Below are 27069 nucleotides of genomic sequence, written 5' to 3' on the forward strand. Positions count from 1 at the left end.
TTATGTACCAAGTTCATTTATACCATTGAACATTATCATACACAAATAAGTACACTTCTTGTTAATACTTTTGTTTTTACCTTTCCCCTCTGTCACTCATGCTGACAGGCAGAAACTGATGGGCTGGGTTTGTTTCAGCCAGCAAAGGAGTGATTTACATATTTGGGGCGAGATCCTGTTTAAAGGCTAGCAATGGATAATAGATGCGCCATCGCAGCTCCAGACATTGCAATCCAGGACTAATTAAGGAGTATGCTGCAGTTTGAGGACGGGTAGACAGCTAACAACAACCATTACAGCAGTCTAATTCATTTATTTGGCTGCTGAGGTAGCAGAGGGTGAGATGATCACTCATTACAGCTATTAACAGCCAATCACTGCAGCAGGAAATTTCCCTACAGCAGAGCAGAGATTTCCCCCACAGCATCATACTTAAAGAAGAAAAAAAAGAGAGGAAGCAATTGATTCCAAATTAATTGTTTGAAAAGTTTTCTCATTGGGAGGCATCTGTCCAAACCAGCTGAACATTCGGTACGAAATGTAATCATAATAAATTAAAGCCCTAACAAACTGCATACATCATGGTTAACGTGGGAAGACGGTACAGCAGGAAATATTATGAAACAAATTAGCTGCAACAATGAAAGAAAATGACCTCACATAACTAAATATTACGCTAATTTCTCCGAGACATCTTTCATAATGAATTCTCTAATTAATTTAATTCACGCGTTTTGCATAATTTGACGCAGGAAATGTCACTGGGTCAGGTTTAACTATAGTCATGCTGCTTGTCGATTTCAGCATAGGTGCATTAAACATGACCTCTATGCAAATGAAAGATCAACTTTTCCAATTTTAATTCTAGGTCCCTAATTAGCATGGAATAAATACACACTGCGGGATTGTTCCACTTAACTCAAGACATGACAGGCACTGGTATTTTAGGCCTGAAAAGATTTCAATGGGCAGTCTACATTACAGAATGGAACTCATTTTAGGGCGAAGTGTGTTTTGAAATACAGCCATGTATCTTTTAAAACCTTTAGTTTGATATACAGGAACAAATGCAGACAAGTTTTTCAGGTATTGGCTGTTGCAACAAAACAGGTTCATCTAAATTGCAGCCTTTTTTTACGATATACAGACTATAATCATACTTTTATAACTGTGTTATTAATATCTTTAAATCCTACATATTAAAAATAAAATTGTGAAAATAATTATTGTAATTACCATTTGGTAAATACTGTGGAACTGAAATACAAATTTATTTTACAAGACTAATTGCTGTATTTGCTGTCTACACTCTTAGAAATAAAGGTGCGCGAGCTGTCACTGGAATGGTACCTTTTCAATAGGTACAAATGTGTACCTTAAACGTCCATATTATTACCTCAGCGGTACATATTAGTACTTAAAAAGTACAAAAGTGTTCCCCTTAAAACGTTTAGGTATTAATGTATACTTTTAAGTTACCAATATGGACCATTTAAGTACAGATGTGTACCATTTGAAAAGGTACCACCCCAGTGACAGCTCGCATACCTTTATTTCTGTTATAACTTCATTATAAGTTGTCAAGCAAAATCTGTTGAAAAATAATAGCCTATTGTTACTTGATACTTTGAAAAAAATCATTATTATATTATTCTAGGACATTTTGGTCTTTATATATTAACATTTAGCCTAACGGTCACACTTTATTCAGTCATTCACACTGTAAACAATTCACTAACTAAGACATTTGGCTCAAGGAAATACTAATTTGCTGGATATTAGTTAGGAAGGTAGTTTAGAAAGGTTGTTAAATGGTTAGGGATATAGAATAAGATCATACAGTAGGCTTGCTAATAAACATCTTATTAATAGGTAATAATCCAATAATACTTAAACTATAATATTTAAATATAAATGTAAAATATAAAACTATAAATACTTAAAGTGTTAGTTATTGTATTGTGTGTAAAATATAAGGACCATGTGAGCACTTTTGACCACTTGTTTTTTATAATTATTTTTTTTTTTTATTTTAGGCCTACAATGTAAGGGACATTTTACCAGAAAAGTATATTTTCACTTGGAAAAAAAAAATGTGACAGGACCCGAGTTAACCTTGTCGACCTCAAAAAAACCATACAAAAAAAAGCATAAAATAATACAATTCTATAATAGAACGCATCCTTGATCACTGTCAGCTTCTCCTCCATCAAATAATGTCACTTCCGAGTTATAGCCTTAAACGTGTAGCCTATTGCACACATTTTATGTAAAATGTAATGCAAATGTGACTGACAGAAACATGGGCACAATTGTAAAATAGTATTTATTTGTAGAAGAACACATTTGTGATTTCATGTTTTTAACACAAGGTTATAACACAACTATTAAAGTAGGTTCAATTAGGCTGAGGACAAGGACAATGACATGGATTTGTAAAAAGAGAAAAACATCTGAGAACCAAACGAATGACACACTCCTTTACAGAACAACTCACAGAAATCAACCAGAATATTTTGGGATGAAATACGTTTTATTCAGTGTATTTATGCTTTTATTCCAGGGCCAAATGTACATTTCTGGTAGAATATGTCCAGTATTAGGTAATTGTAGTTTAATGTTTTCAAATAAACACTGGCATATGGTAGCCCTGTTCCCCTGAATGCTGATTTGTTTCCCATTTGAGTCTTTTGAACCACACCTGTCCAAGAATACACTTCTCAGCGCTGCCAAAATATCGTGCCAAATTGACACGTCGTCACAAAAGTGCTTACGTGTGAAAAAGGGAAGGTCTGATGTGTAGGACGCCAGCAGGAACTACAAGCTTACAGGAGGATGTAAACACAGTGGAAGGCATGAGCACAAGTGAGAGCGCGGGCGTTTACAAAAGAATAGTCCAAGTGATCCATTCGGAACCTCGAAACGACTGTATAAACAGTAATTCCAGGAGACCAAAGCAGCGCTTTGTGATGCAAAAAGTTTGCGACGAGTAACTCAGGAGGAAGGTTCACAGCTCGCGACGTAACAGTTAACTTCTGAGTGTAAAATCGCGGAAGTTTGTCAGGACTGAAGAGTTAGTCAAACTTTAGAAATATCCTTCGTTCATGAATTCGGGATGTTTACAGATGGACTGCTCTCAATGGCTGCGTTCACGCATGTATTGTTTGGAACTGATATTATTTAATAACACATTTTAAAATAGTTTGTTTGTTGCAGTCGCAATGGAATGTACATAGCCAGGTAGGCTGCAAGCAATCCACATTGCTGTTGTCAACGCATTAGCTTGAATGACCGTATGACAGATGGGTTTCATTTTAATTTCGCTTTCGTCCCTTTCTTCTGTATGTTAACACTTTTTTTAAATCAATCCGTTCGTAATTACAGTAGAAATGAAATAATAATTTGAAAGATGAATTTTAAGAAGTATTTAAGAGGCAGTGGGAGGGTCCTGGCGTTTGTGTTTATTGCATCCGTAATTTGGCTCGTCTTTGATATCGTAGCACTTCGAATTTCCTTCAGTGATGTAAATCAAGACTTTAAAGTGAGAGAAATTATTCTAAAACAAAGGAGACAAGACCACGCAGATGATCTGATCAAATATCCACTGCAAAAAGCAAACTTGCACAAGAGAAAGTCTCTTAAAAACAGGCTTGAAAGGAAAGTGGATGAGGTTTACAGAAAAGGGCCAAAGCCAGAAAGCCAAAATCCATTGCATGGCTTGGCAAGCAAATCTTTTGTAGAACAAAAGAAGGAAATTAATCAAAATAAGAGGAGTGCCAGCACTCCTAAAAAACCAAATGAGACTAAAACTATTTTTAATGTCAAAGTGAGCAATTTAACTGCAAGGATCGATAAAATAAACACTGTTTTTAATCGTCAGACAGAGGTAAAGCTGAATGTTAATGCACATCAATTTTCAAAAGCACTGGCTGTTGTCCAACAGAAAGTGTATCCTGACAACACTTCAGTTCTGTCAAATTATGAAATCAAAGCAGATGTCGGTTTACAAAAAAACTTGAGTCATGATTTTCTGAAACCAGTAGAGAAACTGGAAAACAATATTGACAGTAGAAAAAAACATGCCAGTACTTTCAAGAAAACAAAATCAGATATTACTCGAAAACCAAGTAAACCGACAGCTCAAGACCCAGCAGAAGAGGCGTTACGGGTGCTGCCCTCTACAAGTGTAAAGAGATCAGGTGGGCATCACAAAGTCAAAGCTCTTGATGTGACAGACAGGCCTAGAGATCCGCATGCTGTGGGACAGTTTGGACAGCCTGCAAGAGTTCCCAAGGATGAAGAACTGGAAAGTCGAAGACGCTGGAGTGAAGGATTTTTTAATGTATTCCTGAGTGAACAGATACCAATAGATAGAGCCATCCCAGACACCAGACCCCAAACGTAAGTTTCAACCATTATTTAAATATTTATTTATTTAAGGACGAGATGATTCATCTAAAGGAAATTGCAATTGTGATCTCGCAAAGCTGCAATTTTCATGCACATCATATATCAGGAAAGCACAGCTCTGTGATCAGTAGTAAATCAGGTCTGAACACAAGAAGACAATCTCGTACTGTTATTACCCATGAAGAAAAACTGAGGAAATCCATATTGTATTATTAAATTCCCTGTGGTTAATAATCACTGTGGCTAAAAATCAAGTGTACTCACATTAGGCAATGACCTTGAATCGTGCTGGGGCACACTTGTCCCCCCTCCCCTCTCACCCGACGGCCCACACACACACTGCATTTTACCGTCCGAGCTAGAGCACACTTGCGTTATCAATGATGCGACTGTTTAGTTTAACAGGAAGAGAAGCGCTCTTGCTCAGCACTTTAGAGATTGCTTTAATGATATCATTTTGTACTATTTTTAGTTATTTGGGATGCAGCAACACAGTCAAATATTTTGCCAAACAGACGCTCATAAATTTTCATTAAAGTCAGTGAGCTGCTCATATTACGAGTATTGCTGAAGTTGGGGTGGACTAGCCTTAAAGGTGCAGTACAACAAAACAGCCTCCTGGTGCAAAAATTTATACAATGGAATTTTAAAAAAAGTATGATAAAAAATCTGATGGGTGTTGAGCTGAAACTTTACAGACACATTCTGGAGACACAAACGACTCATATTAAATCTGGAAAAAAGGGTAATCTAGATGCCCTTTAATAATTATTAAAGCATGTGAAATTGTCTTCATAAATGTAATCTACTTTAGTTGATAAATATAATTAATCTTAATTAATAATCAAAATATATTTGTATAACAAAATATACAATTTCTCTTCACTGAATTGTTTTTTTTTCAGAACTCTTAAACTTATTTAGAGTATTTAAGGCAAGTACATTAAATGTAATAAAGCTGAAGTTAAAATTATTAGGCCCCCTTTGATTTTTTTTCCTTTCTTTTTTAAATATTTCCCAAATTATGTATGTATTTTCACAGTATGTCTGATAATATTTTTTTTCTTCTGGAGAAAAAGTCTTATTTGTTTTATTTCAGCTAGAATAAAAGCAGTTTAGATTTTTTTACAACCAATTTTACAAAACAATTTTAAGGACAAAATTATTAGCCCCTTTAATAACTTGCCTAATTACCCAAACCTGCCTAGTTAACCTAATTAACCTAGTTAAGCCTTTAAATGTCACTTTAAGCTGTATAGAAGTGTCTTGAAAAATATCAAGTAAAATATTATGTAATTTCATCATGGCAAAGATAAAATAAATTAATTATTAGAAATGAGTTATTAAAACTATTATGTTTATAAATGTGTTGAAGAAATCCTCTCTTCATTAAACAAATTTGTGGAAAAAATAAACAGGGGGGCTAATAATTCTAACTTCAACTGTACCTTCATACTTTTATGAGTGGAAAATTTATTTAATCACAGTATCTAGTTACTTTGTAACTAATTACACCCAACACTTATCCCCACTGACATTAATAGTATTTTTCCCTACTAAAGCCAGCAACTGTTTGGTCACTCACGTTCTTTAATACAGGGGTCACCAACCCTGTTCCTGGAGAGCTACCTTCCTGCAGAATTCAGTCCCAGCCTTGATCAAACACACCTGAACCAATTAATAGTACCTAAAGCAGCACTTGATAATTACAAACAGGTGTGTTTGGTCAGGGTTGCAACTAAAATCTGCAGGAAGGTAGCTCTCCAGGAACAGGGTTGGTGACCCCTGCTTTAATATATCTTATTTTGTGTTAAACACAAAGAGACATCAGAATGAGCAAATATTGACAGAAGAGGCAGCATGCTTAGTCATGTTATATGCAATAACCAACTGTACAGTGTCTTATGACCATTTTAGTGTGAGATGTAAAAAAATATTCTAGTCCTGTAATGAGGCTCAGGCGTGGTAGTTTCAACTTAAAACTATGTTCCTGCTTAACCGGGGAAACTAGAATGCATTTTTAATGCCCTCTGCTTTACTGGGACCCTGTTGATCCTGATGGTTGGGTTAAGGGGTAGGGGTGGGTTAGGGCCATATGTGAAGTTGAGCTTTTGTCAAGTATTTACCCAAAGACATTGGTCCTCTTCTATAAACCGACACATGTTGAGTGAAGCGTAAAAACGCACAGTGAGAATACACCCAGAGCAGTGGGAAGCTATTGCTCCCAGTGCCCAGGGAGCAATTAGAGATTAGGTCCTTCACTCAGGAGCACCACAGAGAGTGCAGTTCTTTTACTCCCCGACTTCAATTCCTACCGGGACCGGATAAAGTCCAACTCACTAAGCATTAGGCCACAGCTGCCCCCAGAGTTGTCTTAGGAATGCGGTTAGGGTTTTGCGTAGTCCATAATACATAATTTTAAACATCAGTGTGCCGTTCATACTACATGACTTGAAAGTGTGACACTTGAGAGTGTTTAAATCACTGTGGTGCATGGGACGATATAAAGTGGGTGTCTGAAATCAGCTGAAATCTAGCCGCATTTGGTGGGTTGGCAGGTGTTAATGTCAAGACCTGAACACAATGGGCTCTATTTTAACAATCTAGGCGCAAAGTCTAAAGCACTTGGCACAAAAGCATTAAGGCCGTGTCCGAATCCATTTTTGCTATTTTAGTGATGGAAAAATACGGTTTGCGCCACGGCGCATGGTCTAACAGGGTTGTGCTTATTCTCTTAATGAGTTGTAGATGTGTTTTGAGCATAACGTGTATTAAACCAATTAGAGTCTCATCTCCCATTCCCTTTAATGGCCATGGCTACCTACCATGTGCAGCGAGGATAAAGAATGAGCCTCCTGTTTACTTTACTTTTACTCTTCATTTTACACCTTTACTTTCGTGGATAAGGAAACTGTGTTATTAAGCGCAAAGATTTGTTTCAAAACTAAATTCAGTTCTAATTTCCAGCCAATGAATAAAAGAACAATAATAATAAAGTGTGGTGTTATATCCAAACACACGTCCTATGCCCCATATGGTCCAAAACCCGACAGGTGGGCAAATCTAAACTTGCTTTTATTAAAGTAAATATAAATATCAATAAAAATAATGATTTTACTACTAATAATAATAAGAACATTATACAAAAGCATGTTGTCATGAGTAAACTGAAAAAAGCTCCTTGAGATGAAGAAGGCATGGAGTCTGTGGTTTTTATATTTATGTAGAAAATAATTTATTCATTCATTCATTTTATTTTCGGCTTAATCCCTTTATTAATTTGGGGTTGCCACAGCATATGTATTACGCAGTGGATGCCCTTCCAGCTGCAACCCATCTCTGGGAAACCCATACACACTCATTTACACACATACATACTACGGACAATTGACCCTACCTAATTCACCTGTACCATATCTTTGGCTGTGAGGTGATTATGCTATCAACTGCGCCACCATGACACCCCTGTAGAAAATAATAATTTTGTAATATTTTAATCTTTAAATGTATAAAAAATTATAAAACATACATTTTGAAAAAAAAAAATAAAATACACCTGTATGTTTTGTGGAGTTATTTCAGTTAAAATTGTGAACTGTGATGTGAAGACGTGCAGGCTCAGACATGACATTATTTTGAAAAGCGAGTGAGTGAATTTGATGTAGGGCTGTAATAATTTTCGTTTGATTTAAATTAATTATATTTTTTATCCTAAAGATGTTTGTTGACCAAACATTTGTGTTAAAAAGAATAAATGCAAAATAAATATGTTTTGTGAAATCAGTTACATTCACAGATAAATGTATAAAAATTGTTTCCGGAGCAATATATACAGTGTGTTTAACATCTAATATATCAACTTGTGTCGTTTAGATGTTCAGAAAGCCTTGTTCATGATGACCTGCCCAGCACCAGTGTGATCTTCTGCTTTGTGGATGAGGTTTGGTCTACTCTGCTGCGTTCGGTACACAGTGTGCTCAACAGGTCTCCTCCACAGCTCCTGAAGGAGATCATTCTCGTGGATGACTGCAGCACCAAAGGTCTCATTTTTTTCTTATTTTAAAGAAATCATTTGCATCAGCTTCTTTTATAAGGTTTAGAGTACATCCGTAAAGCATTCATAGCGCTTCACTTTTTCCACATTTATTTATTTTTTTTGTTACAGCCTTATTCCAAAATGGATTAAATTAATTTATTTCCTCAAAATTCTACACACAATACCCCATAATGACAATGTGGAAAAAAGATGTTTTGAAATTGTTGCAAATTTATTTAAAATAAAAACCTGAAAAAGTACATGTACAGAAGTATTCACAGCCTTTGCAGTGAAGTTCTAAATTTATCTCAGGTACATTCTGTTTCCACTGATCATTCTTGAGATGTTTCAGCAGCTTAACTGGAGTTTACTTGTGGTAAATTCAGTTGATGGGACATGATTTAAAAAGGCATACACCTGTCTATATAAGGTCCCAGGGTTGACAGTGCATGCCAAAGTACAAACCAAGAATGAAGACAAAGGCATTGTCGGTAGACCAAAGAGATAGGATTTTCTCAAGCAAAAAGCTAGGGAAGGTGCTCTGAAAGTTCCAATAAGCACAGCGGCCACCATCATCCGTAAGTGGAAGATGTTTGGAACCACCCTCTTCCTATAGAGCTGTCCGGCCATTTAAGTTGAGTGATCAGGGGAGAAGGGCCTTAGTCAGAGAGGTGATCAATAACCCGATGGTCACTCTATTTGGGCTCCAGCATTCTTCTGTGGAGAGAGGAGAACCTTATAGAAGGACAACCATCTGTGCAGCAATCCACCAATCAGGCCTGTATGGTAGAGTGGCAAGACGGAAGCCACTCCCCACTTGGAATTTGCCAAAAGGCATATGAAGGACTCTTTGACCATAAGAAACAAAATTATCTGGTTTGATGAGACAAAAATTGAACTCTTGGAGTGAATGCCAGGTGTTATGTTTGGAGAAAACCAGGCATCGCTCATCACCAGGCTAAAACTATCCCTACTGTGAAGCATGGTGGTGGAAGCATCGTGCTGTGGGGATGTTTTTCAGCAGCAGGAACTGGAAGACTAGTCAGGATAGAGGGAAAGATGAATGCAGCAATGTACAGAGACATCCTGAATGAAAACCTGCTTCAGAGTGCTCTTGACCTCAGACTGGCGCGATGGTTCATTGTCCAGCAGGGCAATGACCCAAAGCACACCACCAAAATATCAATGGAGTGTCTTCACAACAACTTGATAAACGTCCTTGAGTGGCCCAGCCAGAGCCCAGACCTAAATCCTATTAAACATCTCTGGAGAGATCTGAAAATGGCTGTACATCGTTGCTTCCCATTAAACCTGATAGAGCTTGAGAGGTACTGCAAAGAGGAATGGGCAAAAAACTCCAAAGACAGGAGTGCCAAGCTTGTGGCATCATATTCAAAAAGACTTAAGGCTGTAATTGCTGTCAAAGGTGCATCAACAAAGTATTGAGCAAAGGCTGTGAATAGTGATGTACATATGCGTTTTCAGGTTTTTTTATTTTTAAGAAATTTGCAACAAATATTTTTCACATTGTCATTATGGGGTATTGTGTGTTTTTTGAGGAATTTTGAGGAAATACATGAATTTTATCCATTTGGGAATAAGGCTGTAACATAAAAATGTGAAAAAGGTGAAGTGCTATGAATACTTTCCGGTTGCACTGTATATAATATAGTTAAAAGACAATGCAAAGACAAAGTATTACTGTAACATTCATTGTGGGTAATGCAAACTAAGTAGGAGCAAACATGGGCCAAAACTACAACTATCCAAACATCATAAGGTTAATTATTCTGTAAAGAACTCATTTGACAACTGTTAAAAACTAATGCAAACTATACTTTATGTATGACTGTACATCTGAGGTCCTGAAATATAAATGTAAGAGTGATTTCATAACTGAAAAAAAAGTTTTAAAACCTAGTCCCTCCAGATTTTGCAAAAAAAACTAAAATGACTATTTTTTGCCAATTTCATTGTTTTGCTGTGAAAAATATAGACAGATTTAAACATCCTAAATGTATTAATGTGTTGACCTCAAGAAATAAGTAATTTACATAAAGGAAACAAAGGAAAATAACTATCCCTAACAGAGAATTGATGCCTCAAGCCTGCTATATTATGTTTAAAAAATTAATCCAATTTGCAAATACTCTAATGTTTTTGAATGTATAACCCTGCAAATGACACTCTATGATGGGGCAGAAAAGTGATTAGCTTACTGAATGCTAATTTGCTTGATTTTGCACAGCAACACAAAATAACAATGATGATGGAATTTTGTTGAAAACATTTTCTTTTCCAGATGATGAACATTAAAGTGCATTAAACATATAAGAAAAAACTCATATATTATAAACTAGGCATGGGCCAGTATGAGATTCTGAAGGTATGATAACCTTGGATAAAAATATCACGATTTCACGGTATTGTGCTGCTCTAAAATTTATTCTCTTTAAATGTCTGGGTAAAAAAAAAAAAAAAAATCCCCTTTAAACACAATATATTTATTTTAAGAAATATTTCAAATATTTTGGAAGAGGAAACATTTCAGGCTAAATAATTCAAATTATAAATAATCATTGACTTCTGACTTCTTTTTTAACAATTTAAAACAGCATCTTTGGTTTTCTTTTCTGCTGGAGATACTGTTGTCCTTAAAAAAATTAAATAAGTAAATAAAAAATTGTACACAAACCTTAGTAACGGTATAGCAGACCATTTTGACGGTTTTAAGACCTTGACTTTTCGATATACCTTGAAAATGGTTATCATCCCATGCCTATTATAAACAGAAGATTGAATAAATGAAGCCATGCAACCATACCTTATGAAATTAATACACAGATGAATTCTAATTAAATAGTATAGTTTAAATTAATATATATATATATATATTGTATATAGTTAATATAAAAAGCACATCCTATGGAAGATATGAAAACAGAAAAAATCATTATATTAATATATAATTAAGCTTTTTTTTTAACAGTTCAGTTGCTATAAAGATAATAACTGTACATACAATATAATTCTGTAATGAATTGTAAATCTGATTAGTTCTTTCCTTCCCTAGACTACCTGAAGGAACAGTTGGATGTTTATATGTCTCAATTCCCTAAAGTACGAATCATCCATCTGAAAGAGCGACAAGGCCTTATCAGAGCAAGGATGGCAGGGGCCGCTGCCGCTACGGGTACTGTACACTTGCATTGAATTTATTTCAGTTGACTGACAAACTTCAATCCATACAGAAGCAGAATCATCATACAGAACCATGTTAGGTCAAATAGCATTTATTCAACACACAATGCATGTTGTTTTACTGTTTGGATATACTGTTTGTTTCATCTGCAGGTGAAGTGCTGACTTTCCTGGACTCTCACATTGAGTGTAACGTAGGATGGCTTGAGCCACTGTTAGAAAGAATTTACCTGGACCGCAGAAAAGTGCCCTGTCCTGTTATTGATGTTATCAATGATAAAGACATGAGGTAATCAAATAAAAACCCAGTTATGCAGTTGAAGAAATGTTAAGTTCCTTTTTTGCACAAAGCGCTTTGAAAAAAATACCAATGCTGTATGTCCATTAGGGTTGGGCGATGTCGACCAATTTAGCATCGTACGATGTCTTATATGAAACAACATGATTGATGATGGCATCGTCGTCATTGGCGGTGGTGAATTAATTATGAATAATGAATTAATTCATAACAAATTAATTAATTGTAGCCTTCTGTTTTAACTACCTGACCCGCATGGTCTTTGTTTTACCCCTAACCAAATCATTAAATGAATAAAGAAGTTACACACATAATTACCACCTGTCAATCAGTTTTTCCGTGGGACTCGTGAATAGGCAGAGTGATCTGTGTCGTTATAATGGCATCAACAAACTTGGTTTGTAAAAACGGTGCACAACCGACAGGAACCAACCAACAGTATCTGAGGTTTTCGCTAAAGTACAAGCGTACAAGCGAAAGATTGAACCAGTCTATTGACCCGCTGATTGCCTTGACCCGCTGTCTCGAGAGCTTGACAGTAGCTATGTTTCCATCCAAAAATGTGAATAAACTTTATGCGCAAAACTGGATTATCGCATAAAAGTTGTGCGAATGAAGCATCGTTTCCATCCAACGAGTCAAAGCGAACAAAATCGTCACTTCCTGATTAACTGGCGCCAAATATCAACAGTTAAAAACTGCATTTGCTGCAGTAGAAGCATCAATCTTTTCTAAATGAATGCGCCTCAGAAGACAATTCTGACAAGCAGTGAGCGCGCAGAGGCGTTTGAAGGTGTCTGACGAGGAGCATAGGCGCACTTGATTCTGGAGGTCATTAATAATATAATAACATTAATACTGAAACGTTAACGTGTTTTATAATGACCAAAACAACATTTCAGATGTTTTATAATGTGCTCAGCCTGACGTTTTATCCATTCACACACATTTTAAGCATCACATGATCTCTTTTAACAAAATCACATGACCTTTTTTAATGCGCATGCTGGAGTTTGTGCGGTAAAAGTGTTTCCATCACAGTTTATGCGCATCTTTTCTTATCGAATAAAAAGTTTATCCTACCCAGTAAGGCGCATAAGTTTTTAATTTTTTTAATTTTTTTTTTTTTGTGCGTTTCCATCAACTGGTTTTTTTATGCGCATCCACACAGAGTGGATGTGGATCATTTTTGTTCTGAAATGCCATTTAAAAACTTAAGACATATTAGTGTAAACAGGGCCTGAGTGTGTATTTTTCGCGAGCGGATTTGCAACGGGGGCAGGGCGGTTAATCGCGATGACGGCTCGGTATTGTGGTGTCTGTCGGCCATGATTGAATATATAACTCACTACTGTTTGCTCTAGAGAAAAAAACATGAGTGTTTAATCTCTGAAAATGTATAAACAAATTTGAATAAAAGTTGGAGTTTGATCTTTTCAGTTACTTTTTTAAACTAACACTCCAAGAAGCTACGATACAGAATATTTAGCTGAAGCGTGACTACAAAATTAAATCACAAATCAAATAAAAAAAAATTTAAAAACTAAAAAAAAAAAAAAAAAAAAAAAAAATCGCAATATCGGTCAAAAAAAAAAAAGTAAATTGTAATTAGATATTTTCCCCACAGCCCTTGTAACTAGTTACTATTTTTCAGAATCCAGCACAACACTGATACAAATACAGAGACACTAGAGCAGGGGTAACCAACCCTGTTCCTGGAGAGCCACCTTCCTGCAGATTTCAGTTGCTACCCATATCAAACACACCTGAACCAATTAATTAGGACCTGAACACCACGTGATAATTACAGGCAGGTGTGTTTGATATGGGTTGCAACTGAAATCTGCAGGAAGGTGGCTCTCCAGGAACAGGGTTGGCCACCCCTGGCATAGTCTATCGGCCCAACCCTAATGTCCATGATATCAGGAGACTCCAGTAGTCCACCACTGTTAAACTGTTAAAACTGTGTACATATATTTAATTATTTGTTTAATTGACTGTTTGTTTGTTTGCTTTGTCTACACAGTTACATGCTTGTGGATAACTTCCAAAGAGGCATTTTTAAGTGGCCACTTGTTTTTGGCTGGAGTGCTCTACCTGAGGAATATATTCAAAAGAACCAGATCAAAGATTCAGATCCCATCAGGTAAGATCAATGCAATGCTATTTATATACTTACTGAAAGCTGACAAACAAAATTCTTCAAAGCAGTAGTTCTTAAACGTTTTTCACCAAGTACCACCTCAGAAAAAAATTGTCTCTCCAAGTACCACCATAATGACCAGTATTGAAATACAGAGTAGCATATTAGGCCTAATTAAGCAGCTACAGCTATGTACAGTTCAAGAACGTGGCAGATTAATTCCTATTGTTAAGAATATTTATTATTGTCAGCCACTTTTAACATTATTAATAGTTTGAACATATTAATCAAAAGTTAATCAAAAAATGGCACTGTTCTAAAAGTAAACAGAAAACTGCTGTGCTTAAATATAAAGTACATATAGTAGCCTATTCAGAAAAGCCAGGAAATGTTCCATGGACCTCAGAAATATCATCATATTCATATTTAAACTCTTTTTGATACATTTTGAAATACATGGTACATGTTATATATGACTTACTTGTGTGTCTTTGAAATCCAAACATTAACTTGTATTTTAAATATATGATTTGTATTTACATATTTAAATCAGAAATTAGATCTGCTTACTGCGCGTTAGAGTAGGCTTTGTGTGTCAGAAAAGTGATTAAACTATAGCTGTCAACATTGGCATATAAAAATATGGGATACGCCCCAACAACCATTACAAATATGGGAAGGAAATTAGCTTCAATTGATAGAATACATAACAAACATAAAAACATGGAAAATAAAAGGTTTAGTCTATTGAAATCTATTTACTGATCACATCTGTGGTATCGTATGCGTTAAAAGTGTGTTCATTTTTTTTACTTTAATTATTCAGCAAATCCTCCACTTACCACTAGAAGGAAGCCTGCGTACCACTACACTGCGTACCACAGTTTGAGAACCACTGCTTCAAAGTACACCTGAAGTCTCTCTCTTTATATATATATATATATATATATATATATATATATATATATATATATATATATATATATATATATATATATATATATATATATATATATTTGTGAGATGTATTTTGGATCAATTATATGTCCCTAATAATTTTATTTAGACTTTTTTTTTTTTTTTTTTTTACAATAATGATAAGTTTGTAATAAAAGTAAATTCATTCACTAAAATGACTTGCTGAGATTTGTTCTTGATTGCTTGTACTTTTTACAGATGGCAAACACAACTGGTTATCTTAAATGAGTTAGTTGGGTTCACTAAATCATTGGCCACATTTTCATCCCAATATAAAGGAAATCTTTTCAGCATTCACGAAAATAAAGGAAATAATTGTGACTTAGATGTTTTTATCATGTTGTTTGAGCCATCTGAATTATATTGGCAACCTAATAGCCAACTATAAATAAGGCAAGCACAATGAACTGCTATTAGTAATGAAACATTCATATTGTTTTCTTTATCTTTTATAAAGATACATTAAATGCTCTGAAGCTCTCTTGCAGTGTTTTTCTTACCCTTACACTTTTAAAGTGTTTGAATCGATGAGAATCACCCACAAGGTGGTGCTATAAGGACATTTTTGAAACACTGGAACTGTAGTATTTCTTGAAGCGACTCATAATGTTATAACAACATGTAATGTAAAAACTGAACATTATAAGTACAACATTATAATTGTAATAAACAGTTCATAATGTAATAATTTTCTTATTTAAATCTTAAGCTCAACATGTAATGCTATATATACAGTTTAAGTCAGAATTATTAGCCCCCCTGAATTATTAGAACACTTGTTTATTTTTTCCCCAACTTCTGTTTAATGGAGAGCAGATCTTTTCAACACATTTATAAACATAATAGTTTTAATATCTCATTTCTAATAACTGATTTATTTTATCTTTGCCATGATGACAGTAAATAATATTTGACTAGATATTTTTCAAGACACAGCTTAAAGTGACATTTAAAGGCTTAACTATGTAGGTTAATTAGTTTAACTAGGCAGGTTAGGCAATTTAATAATAATAATTAGGTAAGTTAATGTATAATGATGGTTTGTTTTATAGATTATCAAGAAAAAGTTATAGCTTAAAGGGGCTAATAATTTTGTCCCTAAAATAGTGTTTAAAAAATTAAAAACTGTGTTTATTTTAGCCGAAATAAAACAAATAAGACTTTTTCCAGAATAAATTATTATTATCAGAAATACTGTGAACATTTCCTTGCTCTGTTAAAAATCATTTGGAAAATTTTTTAAAAGAAGAAAAAAATTCGAAGGGGGGTATTAATTCTGCCTTTAACTGTATGTTTATTGTAATATCAAATTTTTCACAATTTATTTATAATGTTTTAATATTTGAGAAATGTATTACATTATAAAACGCTGTGCCAACTTTTCATTTAGATTATATTAAACAAACGTTACATCAGGACAATGCTTTTTGCATTGATAGTGTTTGAGACATGCATTTAAAAATATACGTGGCTTTGTGTTCTGTTTTGCCAGGTCACTGATTTTTCATGTACTTGATTATTATAGTTTATTTGACCAAATTCTCAACAGTCTCACCATTTAATGTAATAATCCGTTAACATAAGCCTGTAACTTGGGCTAGGCATTCTCAACCTGTTTTACTTCATGGCACATTTCCTGCTCCATTTAATTTTGCAGGCCCCCCATGCCTGCTTTTTCTTCTGATACTGTAAAAAAAAAGCTATTTATTTTTATTTCACCAAAACTATTACTCGATCCTTCTTCTACTGCATGCTATAAAAAAAACTAAAGTCAAATAAACGTAAACTTAAAACTCTCTGCTCTTTTCTAAAATGTTTATTAATGATTGCATACAGATTCAGAGCTACTGAATTCTTTACTCTAGGTGTGCTTTACAACTTCAGAGTTCTTATTCTACGATAAGTGAAACTGCCATACCAAACAGGACAACAGGGAGATGCCAACGCTCCAATAAACATGTTGCTTGAACTAAAATGACTGAATATATACCATTTATTTCCATTAAAAATAACAATAAAAAATTATAAATCTGTTGAAAGACATCAATCTAAAGCAGGGGGATCTTAAACTTTTCAGCCAACGACCCCTAAAATTACCATGCTAGTGACTCACAACCCCCAATATCCTCAGGCCCAAATCTATTTATCATTTAATTTTGAGAGAATTTTAGCATTAGTTTTTTGAGACCATCCTCCATGTTCTGTTGTAGCCTGTTTTTAATTTTTATGATTGTGAGTGCCATAAAAGGTTTCAGAAAGTTTAACCTGGTTCCATAAAATCAATGTGATGTGTCTTTAATATAACATAACCACTCCAGTGTTATATATATATAGAACAATTGATGGCTTTTATGTGCATGTTGCTTTTTAATGTAACTATTAACTACTATTTTTCTTCTGTAGGTTATGAATAAAATATGGTAATTCTAATAGTTTAATCAAATTAATTAGATTTTTGGAAATCACCAGGTGACCACCCATTGTTGCAGAACATGGATTTAGAAAACTATGCAAAACTTTAGTGACCCCTTGTGGTGGTTATGACCAAAGGGTTGCAAACCGCTGCTTTTAATTGAAGAAAATGACAAAATGCAGACCTGTGATTGGATTTAGATCAACAATGATCTATGACACCCTCCACCCAAAAAAGTTAAGAGCTAAAATACGTCTCATTGGTGGACATGAATGAATATGTTGCTGTTCAGTTATACAGGCAATATTAGCGTAATACATAGAACAGTACCATAAATTTACACTTAAATACTCACATTTAAAAAAAATAAATGAATAAAAGATATGGTCTTTGTATTGCCATATCATGTCCCCCTTCTTTGATTGGAACATTAACAAGAAAAGTAAAAAAAAAAAAGAAACCTGTTCAACTGATCAGTGGATTCTCATTTACAAAAGAAATTTAAACCCATACATTAATGTCATTTCCTTCATAGAATGACCTGGCAGATCTCAGTTTATGAAATAAAAACAATTAGTGAAAGTTATCATTGATTTAATAATGAATAAAATTCCAAAACTGTACACGTTTTGTTTAGTTTTGTTTTATCATATTCCTTTAAAATAAGTGACATTTGTCTAATGTAGTGTAATTTTATTTGCATAGGTGTCCTGTTATGGCAGGGGGTCTGTTCTCTATAGATAAGAGCTATTTCTATGAGTTGGGGGCATATGACCCAGGCCTGGATGTCTGGGGTGGAGAAAACATGGAGATCTCTTTCAAGGTAAATCACTATTGTTTATAGAGTCAAATGATTTTTTTTTTTTTTTTTTACCAGGAATTTAAAGGAATCATTACATGTTTGAGATTTATTGTACAATGGACTTAAGTCCAGTACACACCAAGCCAACACCAAACAACTAGCACAGACAAAACCCAACTGTGTTGTTGCCTCGTGTCTGGTTCCATCTAGACCAATGGTCTCAAACTCAATTCCTGGAGGCCCACAGCTCTGCATTGTTTAGCTCCAACCACCTCACACTTGCTTAATAGTCTCTAGTAGTCTTGAACACCTTGATTATTTGGATCAGCTGTGTTTGAATATGGTTAAAGCAAAACTGTGCAGAGCATCGGCCCTCCAGGAATCGAGTTTGAGACCTATGATCTAGACCAAAAAGCTGCCCCTGAACACACACCAAATGGTCAAAAGCCAACTGAAATGAGAGCGCATTCTGCGTCTGTGAGAGGATTTGTCTTTCTGCACCTGCGGGGGGCAGTGGTCTGTTGTCTTGTTCAGAACAGCAAACTTGGCTTGTGAATGCAAAGAGTAAACAAAGCTGTCTTTAGTATTATTTTCAGAGGAAGTTTCACTCACCAACGAGGGATTCGCTCCAGCAAATATGTCTGATAATCTAATAATCCATATCGTTTTCAAATATATGGAAAATGTAGCAAAATTACAGCTAGCCTCTTTGTTTTTCTTCTTTATTTACTTGCTTTGTCACTTGACTATGTCACACTCTTTGATTTGTTTCTGATGGTGATGGGAAGTTCGGATCATTTTACGGACTCTGATCTTTGAGTCACGTTCGACGAGATGAACGAATCTTCTGGAGTCATCTCGTTCATTTGGTTCAATTTGCCAAAATATTATTAAAATGTTACAAATTGCTTCCAGACACATCTACAACTAGCTCAAAAGGTTAATCAAATGACAAAAAAAGTCATAAATAGAATACTATAAGAAGGAGAAAATAATCATTCAATGTTTACCTGCTCTTTTGTCTATGAAGGCATTGTTGTCTCTTTGCTCAGCTCACCTCTTCAAATGTTCAGTGGTTCACGCTACACTGACAGTCACATATAATCTTCACCAATGTACACAGTCTGAGTCGATAGGAGCCATGATGATTAGTTCACCTTTCAAGTCTTCTGGTTCTTGAGTTGTTCGTTCATAATGTGACAGAATAACTTAAACCCGAGGACTGGAGAAATGAACGGATCAATTCTTTTTCCAGCTCTAAACACATATGATTGCCCCGTGAGGAACGAATGACTCAGACCCGATAAAGGACTCGAGGGATGAACGGATCAAATATTTTTTCCGGCTCTAAACGTGAATGATTGGCTTCTGCCTTTCCGCGATGAACGACTTAAAACTCTTGAAATGAACAATACCACCTGCACAAATGTGCGGATGAACGAATCACTCTATGAGAGGAGTAGTTCCCGAGTCATATTGAAGATTTGTTCAAAATGAACGAATCGTTAATGAACAACCCATCACTAGTTTCTGAATAACCATGGACTCAGAGTGCTCTCCTCAGCCAACAGCTTAACGCTGTTTCTACATTTTGAATATGGTTAATGCGATCTGATGTTAACCCCATGTTAGCCTTTTAGCACAAAATAGTGCCTGCCCTGTTAATTGAGAGTTTTTGGTTGCTTATTTTGCATGCTAACTGGAATTGTTTAGCACAGCATGGAAGATTATTGGACTTTTGATTAAAAAAAAAACAAAACAAAAAAATATGACATGTTAAATAAGATATGTTGAACTGAATAGCATGTTGTTTTATACACAGCCATATATTACATAATAATAGAAAGAAGTCAGTTAACGTGTTTTTGTTTGTTTTCCAGATCTGGATGTGTGGTGGTGAGATTGAAATAATCCCCTGCTCTCGCGTTGGCCACATCTTCCGCAGCGATAACCCTTATAAGTTCACGAAAGACCGTGTAAAGACAGTGGAGAGAAACTTAGCCAGGGTTGCAGAGGTGTGGCTGGATGAATATAAAGAGGTGTTTTACGGTCATGGCTATCAGCACCTACTGGACAAAAATGTGACTGATATAGGAAATCTGACAGAACAGATTCAATTGAGGGAAAAACTCAAGTGTAAAAGCTTTAAATGGTACTTGGAAAATGTCTATCCAGATCTGGACACCCCTGTGGTCAAAGCCGAAGGACTGGTAGGTTGAAAATTAGGTCTCACTAAAAGGATATTTTATTTACACGGAGCACTTATTTGTTTTCTCTTTCAGATTTTCAATGTTGGAACCAGAAAATGTTTGATATTTCAAAATGAAAGCTTCTCATTAACTAAATGTGATCTCACAAATAAGGTAGATCCAAATCAGACATTTTGTCGGTTTTATGTTTAGCTGTATAATCTTGCTTTGTAAAAGCACTGTTCATTTCTGCTTTCTCATGCCTTGCAGAGTCAATATTTTACCTTCACCTGGTTAAGGTTGCTTCGACAGAACACTTCCTGTTTGGCTCCTCAGGAAACACAGCTAACCATGGAACCATGTGACAACACTAAGCCACATCTCCGCTGGATTCACAAGTCTGGTAAAGCTTTGGTAAGTATTATCGCATTAATGAAATAACACTGACAAAATGATTATGAGTTAATTTCTCACCGTCTCAACCAAGGAGAGGATTTGAGGTGAACCTGAGACTGCTGCAGAGCTCACTGAAGTACTAGAGATAAATAAGTTACATAAATAAGTTACATAAAATGTCAGTGATTTGATAACCATAACCGTAAGTAATTGATAACCATGGTGATGATGAATTGTATTATTATCATCAATTTTATTATTATTATTATTATTATTATTATTATTTAATACCTTTTTTAAAGCTTTTTACATTTAAAAGAACACACCCTAAACCCACCCCATGTCACCAAAAGAAAAAGTAAATGTGTATAATGCAGGCCTATAGCTAGCCTATTCAATGGCTGTTCAAAAGCTTTGTTGTGTTTACATTGTTCAACTGAATCTGTCTTCTATGTGTATATGTAGACGGAGCATTTGATGGCAGAGGTTTATTCTCAACCCATTTGTCTGGAAGCAGGAATTGAAGCAGATGGTGTCTTCCTTAAAGGCTGTGATCGCTTCAGTACTTTTCAGAAATGGCAGTTTACACACTACTATGAATGAGGAAATGTTTTTGGACCACTTCATGTCTTATAGTCATTTTGTGCAATGCAAATGGAGTGTTGCTGTTTACTTCTGTCATTGTGAATTATAAATGTTCGGGGTGACCATCAGGAATTCCACTCTCTCTCTCTTAGCAAATGTTGGTTAATGATATTTAAGGGTTTATGTGAGATATGGGTTATGGCTAGCAATTATTTTACAAACATTTTGCACAACCAGGAACATTTTGAAAGTACCCTTATGATGATTTTCACAATAAAGTTCCAATTGTTTCTACACACCGTCATAGATTTCATTTTTCATATCTTGTTGAGGTTGGTATGAAACTATTTGGTTTTGTACAGTGTGTCTAGGTGAAACAGCTTATTAAAGAAGAACTGTTCAAGTGAAAGTTTTATATCTCTGAAGAAATGCTAATTATAAAACTGACTTTTTTTATTACCATTCATGAACATTGACAGTTTACATTTTTTAAAACAATTAAAAATAAAATGTCTGGTTTAAATGCTATATGTAGTTAAAGTCAAAATTATTAGCCCTTCTCTGAATTTTTTTATTCTTTTTTTTTTAAGTGATGTTAAACAGAGTAATGCCACGGTCACACTAGTGTTTGAGCTAGGGAAATTCTCTCCTACAATGCTGCAGAAAGGGGCGGGATTAAACAAGATGATTAGTAAAAAAGTGAGCGATTGGTCCATGTTTTAAATATCTGTACATAGAGGTCATGTTTAATTGTTGATTGGTCTCACACAATCACGTGAATGGATTTTGCAGGTCAGAGTTCATCAAACTTTAACAATGCAACAAAGGGAACTGGGAAACTAGTCGCACAAGCTTGCTTTTCCGGTCAGGCGCATTCATGTGTGCATTAATGTAAGTCTAAGGGGCGAAATGTGCAGTTTAACCGCAGCTTAATGCTGCAGTCACAGAAGAGTTTGCGCTTGCTCAATTCTGTCGTGCGCGTTGCAAATAGGGTTGGAATTAAACAGGATGATTAGACAATAAAAAAAAAGTGAGCGATTAGTCCATAATTTGAATTTCTGTACAGAGGTCATGTTTTGATCTTTAATAGTCTTACACAATCACATGAAGTGATTTCGCAGGTCAGAGTTCACCAAGATTAAACTATTTAATTCAGCGGACTGCGAAATTTGGCCCACAAGCTTACGTTTCTGGTCTGCCACATTTGCTGACATTTTATTCGCATGCAGATAAAGGTGGAGTGTGACCGTGACTTTCCCATGTGTATTCTTCTACATTGTTTTATTTTTAAAAACAAATGTAATGTCAATATTATTACCCACCTTATTTTTTTTCTATTGTCTATGGAACAAACCACTGTCATCCAATAAGTTGCCTAATTATCCTAACTTGCCTATTAACATAACAACCTATATATGCTGTGGTCACACTAGAGTTTGAGCTTGCGAAAGTCTGTAGTACGGCCATAGACTGTAAAAGATATGGATTTAGTATCCGCGACATCACCCATAGGTTTATGAAGAACCCAAAAGAAGCTACCAGGAGGCATGGCCAACAGTTGCCATTTTGTTTGCGCGTCATGGCACCAACCGTGGGATACCAAATAAGGGCAAAGAGGAGGAGCATAAGTGGAGCTACAGACGCATGCTGGCATTCTGCTTAGACGGGCTTTCCTATGGGAGAAACGCTTAATACTTCATTACCTGCGACTCGTTTGCTTGGTTGTACACTATATCAATGAAGTGTTTACCCTTTTAAAAACACTGTTGTAACACATTGAGCCACTAAACATTGTTCTTATGACGTTTTTCAACAGGAGGAAAACACAAATTACATCCAAATACTTTAAATATAGTCTGTGTTAGTAAATGCAAGACTATTGATGAAATCCAGTATATCAGTGTATGACAACGCCTCAGATGACTGTTCTAGAGCCTACAGCTGATCAGTCTGTCAGATTCTGGAGTGAATTACAGCTCTAAAAAACATTATAAATAATCTTAAATAAAAACCAATGCATTTATAGAGGAAGGTAAAAGTTTATAAATTTCACTCACCTGGGAAATGGAGGCCATGTGAATGGTTTGTGAGCACAATTAAGTGCTCACAGCATGCCATATCATCTGATAATTGTAAGAAATAATTCCAAAATGCAACTGACTGTGTGAAGCCACATAAAACAACACAAAAATACGATGAATATGCCCACATCAGCGGCTAATCTGCCGGAGTAAGCTGAGGTGAAGTGACGGCGACCAGCGAGACCTAGCTATCACTCAAGTGGCCACGCCCTTAATTATGCAGACTTAATCTAACCTAATATAAAGGAAACAGATGAGTTCTAAAAAAAAAATTAACCCCCCTCACTGTTGTCATGAAGGGTAACATTAGCTATATGAACCAAAATCGTTCTTTGTACCAGGCTGTAAACACCTTTTTTTCTGCTGTAAAGTTGGCCCTTCTAACAGTGGGGTCAATTGAAATTTGCTCCATTTGGAGCCAGGACTAGCGGAATTTCGATGAATTGCAGTTTCAGTTACTTTCGTATTGGCTTCCCGAGGGAGAGCGGGAGGTTGCTGCTTGAGTACGGCGCTGCGAAAAGAGGCAGGATTAAACAAGATCATTAGACATTTAAAAATTCGATCGTTTGGTCCTTGTGTTCAATTTCTGTCCAGTAAGGTCATGTTTTGATTGCAAGTGATGCAATTTAGCAGGTCAGAGTTCACCAAGCTTGAACTTTGCAATGCAGCGAACTGCAAAATCTGTCGCATGAGCTTGCGTTTCCGGTCTGGTGCATTTGCGTGCGTATGAATGGAAGTTTATGGGGAGAAAAGTGCAGTGTGACTGCAGCTTTATTGTCACAACCAGGCCAGGTTCTCCCTACTCCCAATCACCCCGATCATTGTCACCTGAATATTAATCAGCTTTGCACCTGCACGTCATTTACCTTTATCAAGCCAGCATCATAAGAACCCTCATCAGTCCTCACTCAGTGTCAGCCCTCACTGCAAATGCTGGACTGCACTCTCCCCTATGGCCAGTGTTATTTACTAGTGATGGTGAAATGAAGCTTTCTGAACCAGTGAAGCGTTCGACTCAATTGTATCGGAAAGAGTTTTGTCATTCGAAGCTTTCTAAGGGTGCTTTCACACCTGTGAATCGATTCAGTTGTTCCAAAAACAGAGATTAGAATTGTTACATTGTTGCTCTTTGCTCTTGGAGCGGTTCGCTTTCACACTGCAAAGTTTCTAATCGGACCAAAAGAGCTAAAACAAGTCACGTGCGAGTAAACTCTCCTTACATTGGTCAGAGTGTCAGGGTTTATTTTGCAGCGTCCCGCTCAGCTGTCAGGAGAGGTGGTGGTTTGGTGGTGATTGACAGGGTGCGCGCGCGTGACGTGTCTGAGGAGAGACACGGTGGGGAGGGGTGAGAAGGGTGCGCGATGATGCCTATTTGAGGACTGGGAGAGAGACATGAGATTACCGGGAGATCATCACTCGTTTGCGGGCATCCGGAGACTCGCGAAACTTCCCGCCCTACTCATAATTCTCTCTTCATATAGCCGTAAGCCTATTACATATCCATAAAACACTGTGATATAACCGCGCTCGGATCGGATCGCTTTCTCACTGCAATCGAACCGCTCCAGGGTTCATTTCAATCGAGCCGAGACCACCTCATTCAAGCGATCTCGGAGCGATTACTTTGGCGCGGAACAGAGCGCGATTGCCCTGTTCACATATGCCAATCGAACCGCGCTAACTGGGCAAACGAGATACGTTCCGAAACAAAAGTGTAGGTGTAAAAGCACCCTTAATCAGAGCTCAATGAGGACCTCTTCTAGTGAATGTGTAGGAAAGCACTGTGTTGCAATAATGTCAAATGTTCACAACTGACCAACTCATTCATGTATTAATACAACAGTAATATAAACAAAGTACTCAATCACTGTAGTTTTTACACATAAGGTGTGTTAGATTACAAGTAAAATCCAAGGTATTCAAAAGTATTTACATTCATCATATTCCAAGTAGTCCTGTTTTAATCAGGGATCGAACCAGCAATTCCTGCATGGTAGGCGAATGCTCTAGGAGGAGGCTATGTGAATGATGCTTATGAGCTGCACTCACCAGCTGGTCTCCGTTAAACACTATACTACGATAAGCAGTGGTTTTCTTTAAAGATAGTTGTAAAAAATACGCTAATACATTTTAATATGGTTCAAAACGTTTTTACTATGAATTACTATTGTATTTTAGTTTAATTACTGGTGTGTTCGACTGGTGCAGTGCTTTGAAACAGTAGAAATGTATGTAATAATATGTAATACTAACCCATGAGGGTGTTTAAACCTTTGAATCAAAATTCGAAGCAGTCACATGGGTATGGGTGAAAATGAAGCTTCGGACGTCACTGATCACGTGATGATGGCAAAACGAGTCAAGTTCCGGTACACTGCTTCACTGCGAGATGTATCGTTTTTTTTATACATGCTTCGAAGGCTCGGCGCACAACGTCACATCACTATTATTTACTCTAGTTTCAAGTTTACTAACCTCTCTTGTTCCCTGTGATCTCCAGTGTCTGCATCTCTTCTTCCTAGTGTGGTTTCTCCTGGTCCCTCCTCTGGTTGTCATCAATCTATGTGCCTGGCTTCTCAGCATAATCCTCTAGTCGCTCTGATCCATCTCGTCATCCATCTCCATCCTGCACACCAGTTTCATAAAATTCAGTTTTATCCTGCCATTTGACATAATAAACTTTTGTAATTCTTGCATCTCTGGTTCCAGTCCCTTCTTGTGACAGTTATATCTTTAAATTGCACTTTAAGCTGAATATTAAAATCTTTAAAAATAACTAGAACTACTCATCATGGCAATGTCAATGAGGTCTTGCCTCTTGATTTATCGATGTCTGACAATTAGACCTAAGAAGAAACAGACTAATATGAATGCAGATACCATTTAAAGTGTTCCCAGCTTCATTTAAATTGCAGTCTAACAAACCTTTGGAAGTTGTGGATTTCAAAGTTATGAGTTTGTGTTTTATGTGTATGCTAATGCAAAAGGACGTGTATTTAAACTTACAGAATGTGTTTGACTCCCAAACTCTGCTAGGAAGGCTGTTCCAGGATTTAGATGCTGACAGAACTGGACTAATATTTCTTCATAGTAGAAAGAACGGCTGTATTTTGAACAAGCTGAAGTTAAAGCGCCTTACAGGGCAACCACCTAGTAAGGCATTACAAAAGTCTTACAAGTGGTCATGAAAGCATGAGCTTTTCGGAATTAGACATTGATAGCATATGTCAAACATTTTGTAGATAAAAAAAATGTTTGACCTGCAAAGTTTTACAGATGCTTGTAATGTCAATGTGGACTTCAAATGACAAGTTTCTATTAAATATTACCCCCAAATGTTTAACTGATGATGAGGACTGAACTGAAAATCTATGTTATATGCCCTTTTATTGCATTGTATATCTTTGCTGACCATCAGAGAATGTTTGCACTTTGTTGTGTTTGAGTCCCTCTCTGGTTGTCCTTTGAGTGACAAGATCAGGGTGGGACTCCTTTTCAGCCCTGGAGTTTCAAGCCTTGGATCGGCCCACTTCAGTT

General features: G+C 36.1%; 1 protein-coding gene and 1 long non-coding RNA gene across 2 annotated transcripts in view; one reads left to right on the forward strand and one right to left on the reverse strand.

The window, feature by feature from the left end:
- Positions 1–27069, reverse strand: part of LOC147835223 (uncharacterized) — a 150837-nt gene that overhangs the window by 122827 nt on the left and 941 nt on the right. Inside the window, exon 2 of the long non-coding RNA XR_015499137.1 lies at positions 26008–26158. This is a non-coding gene — a long non-coding RNA (uncharacterized LOC147835223). The remainder of the gene's footprint in view (positions 1–26007; positions 26159–27069) is intronic.
- galnt5 (polypeptide N-acetylgalactosaminyltransferase 5) lies at positions 2822–21747 on the forward strand. Its single transcript, XM_087267427.1, has 10 exons — positions 2822–4401; positions 8284–8450; positions 11520–11639; positions 11801–11936; positions 13972–14091; positions 18185–18302; positions 20162–20491; positions 20564–20644; positions 20741–20884; positions 21332–21747. Exons 1-10 carry the CDS (start codon positions 3410–3412, stop codon positions 21467–21469), a joined length of 2346 nt encoding a protein of 781 aa, XP_087123553.1. The 5' UTR covers positions 2822–3409; the 3' UTR covers positions 21470–21747.

This window comes from Danio rerio, chromosome 9 (assembly GCF_052040795.2).
Source record: "Danio rerio strain M-AB ecotype USA chromosome 9, GRCz13ab, whole genome shotgun sequence".
Taxonomy (NCBI): domain Eukaryota; kingdom Metazoa; phylum Chordata; class Actinopteri; order Cypriniformes; family Danionidae; genus Danio; species Danio rerio.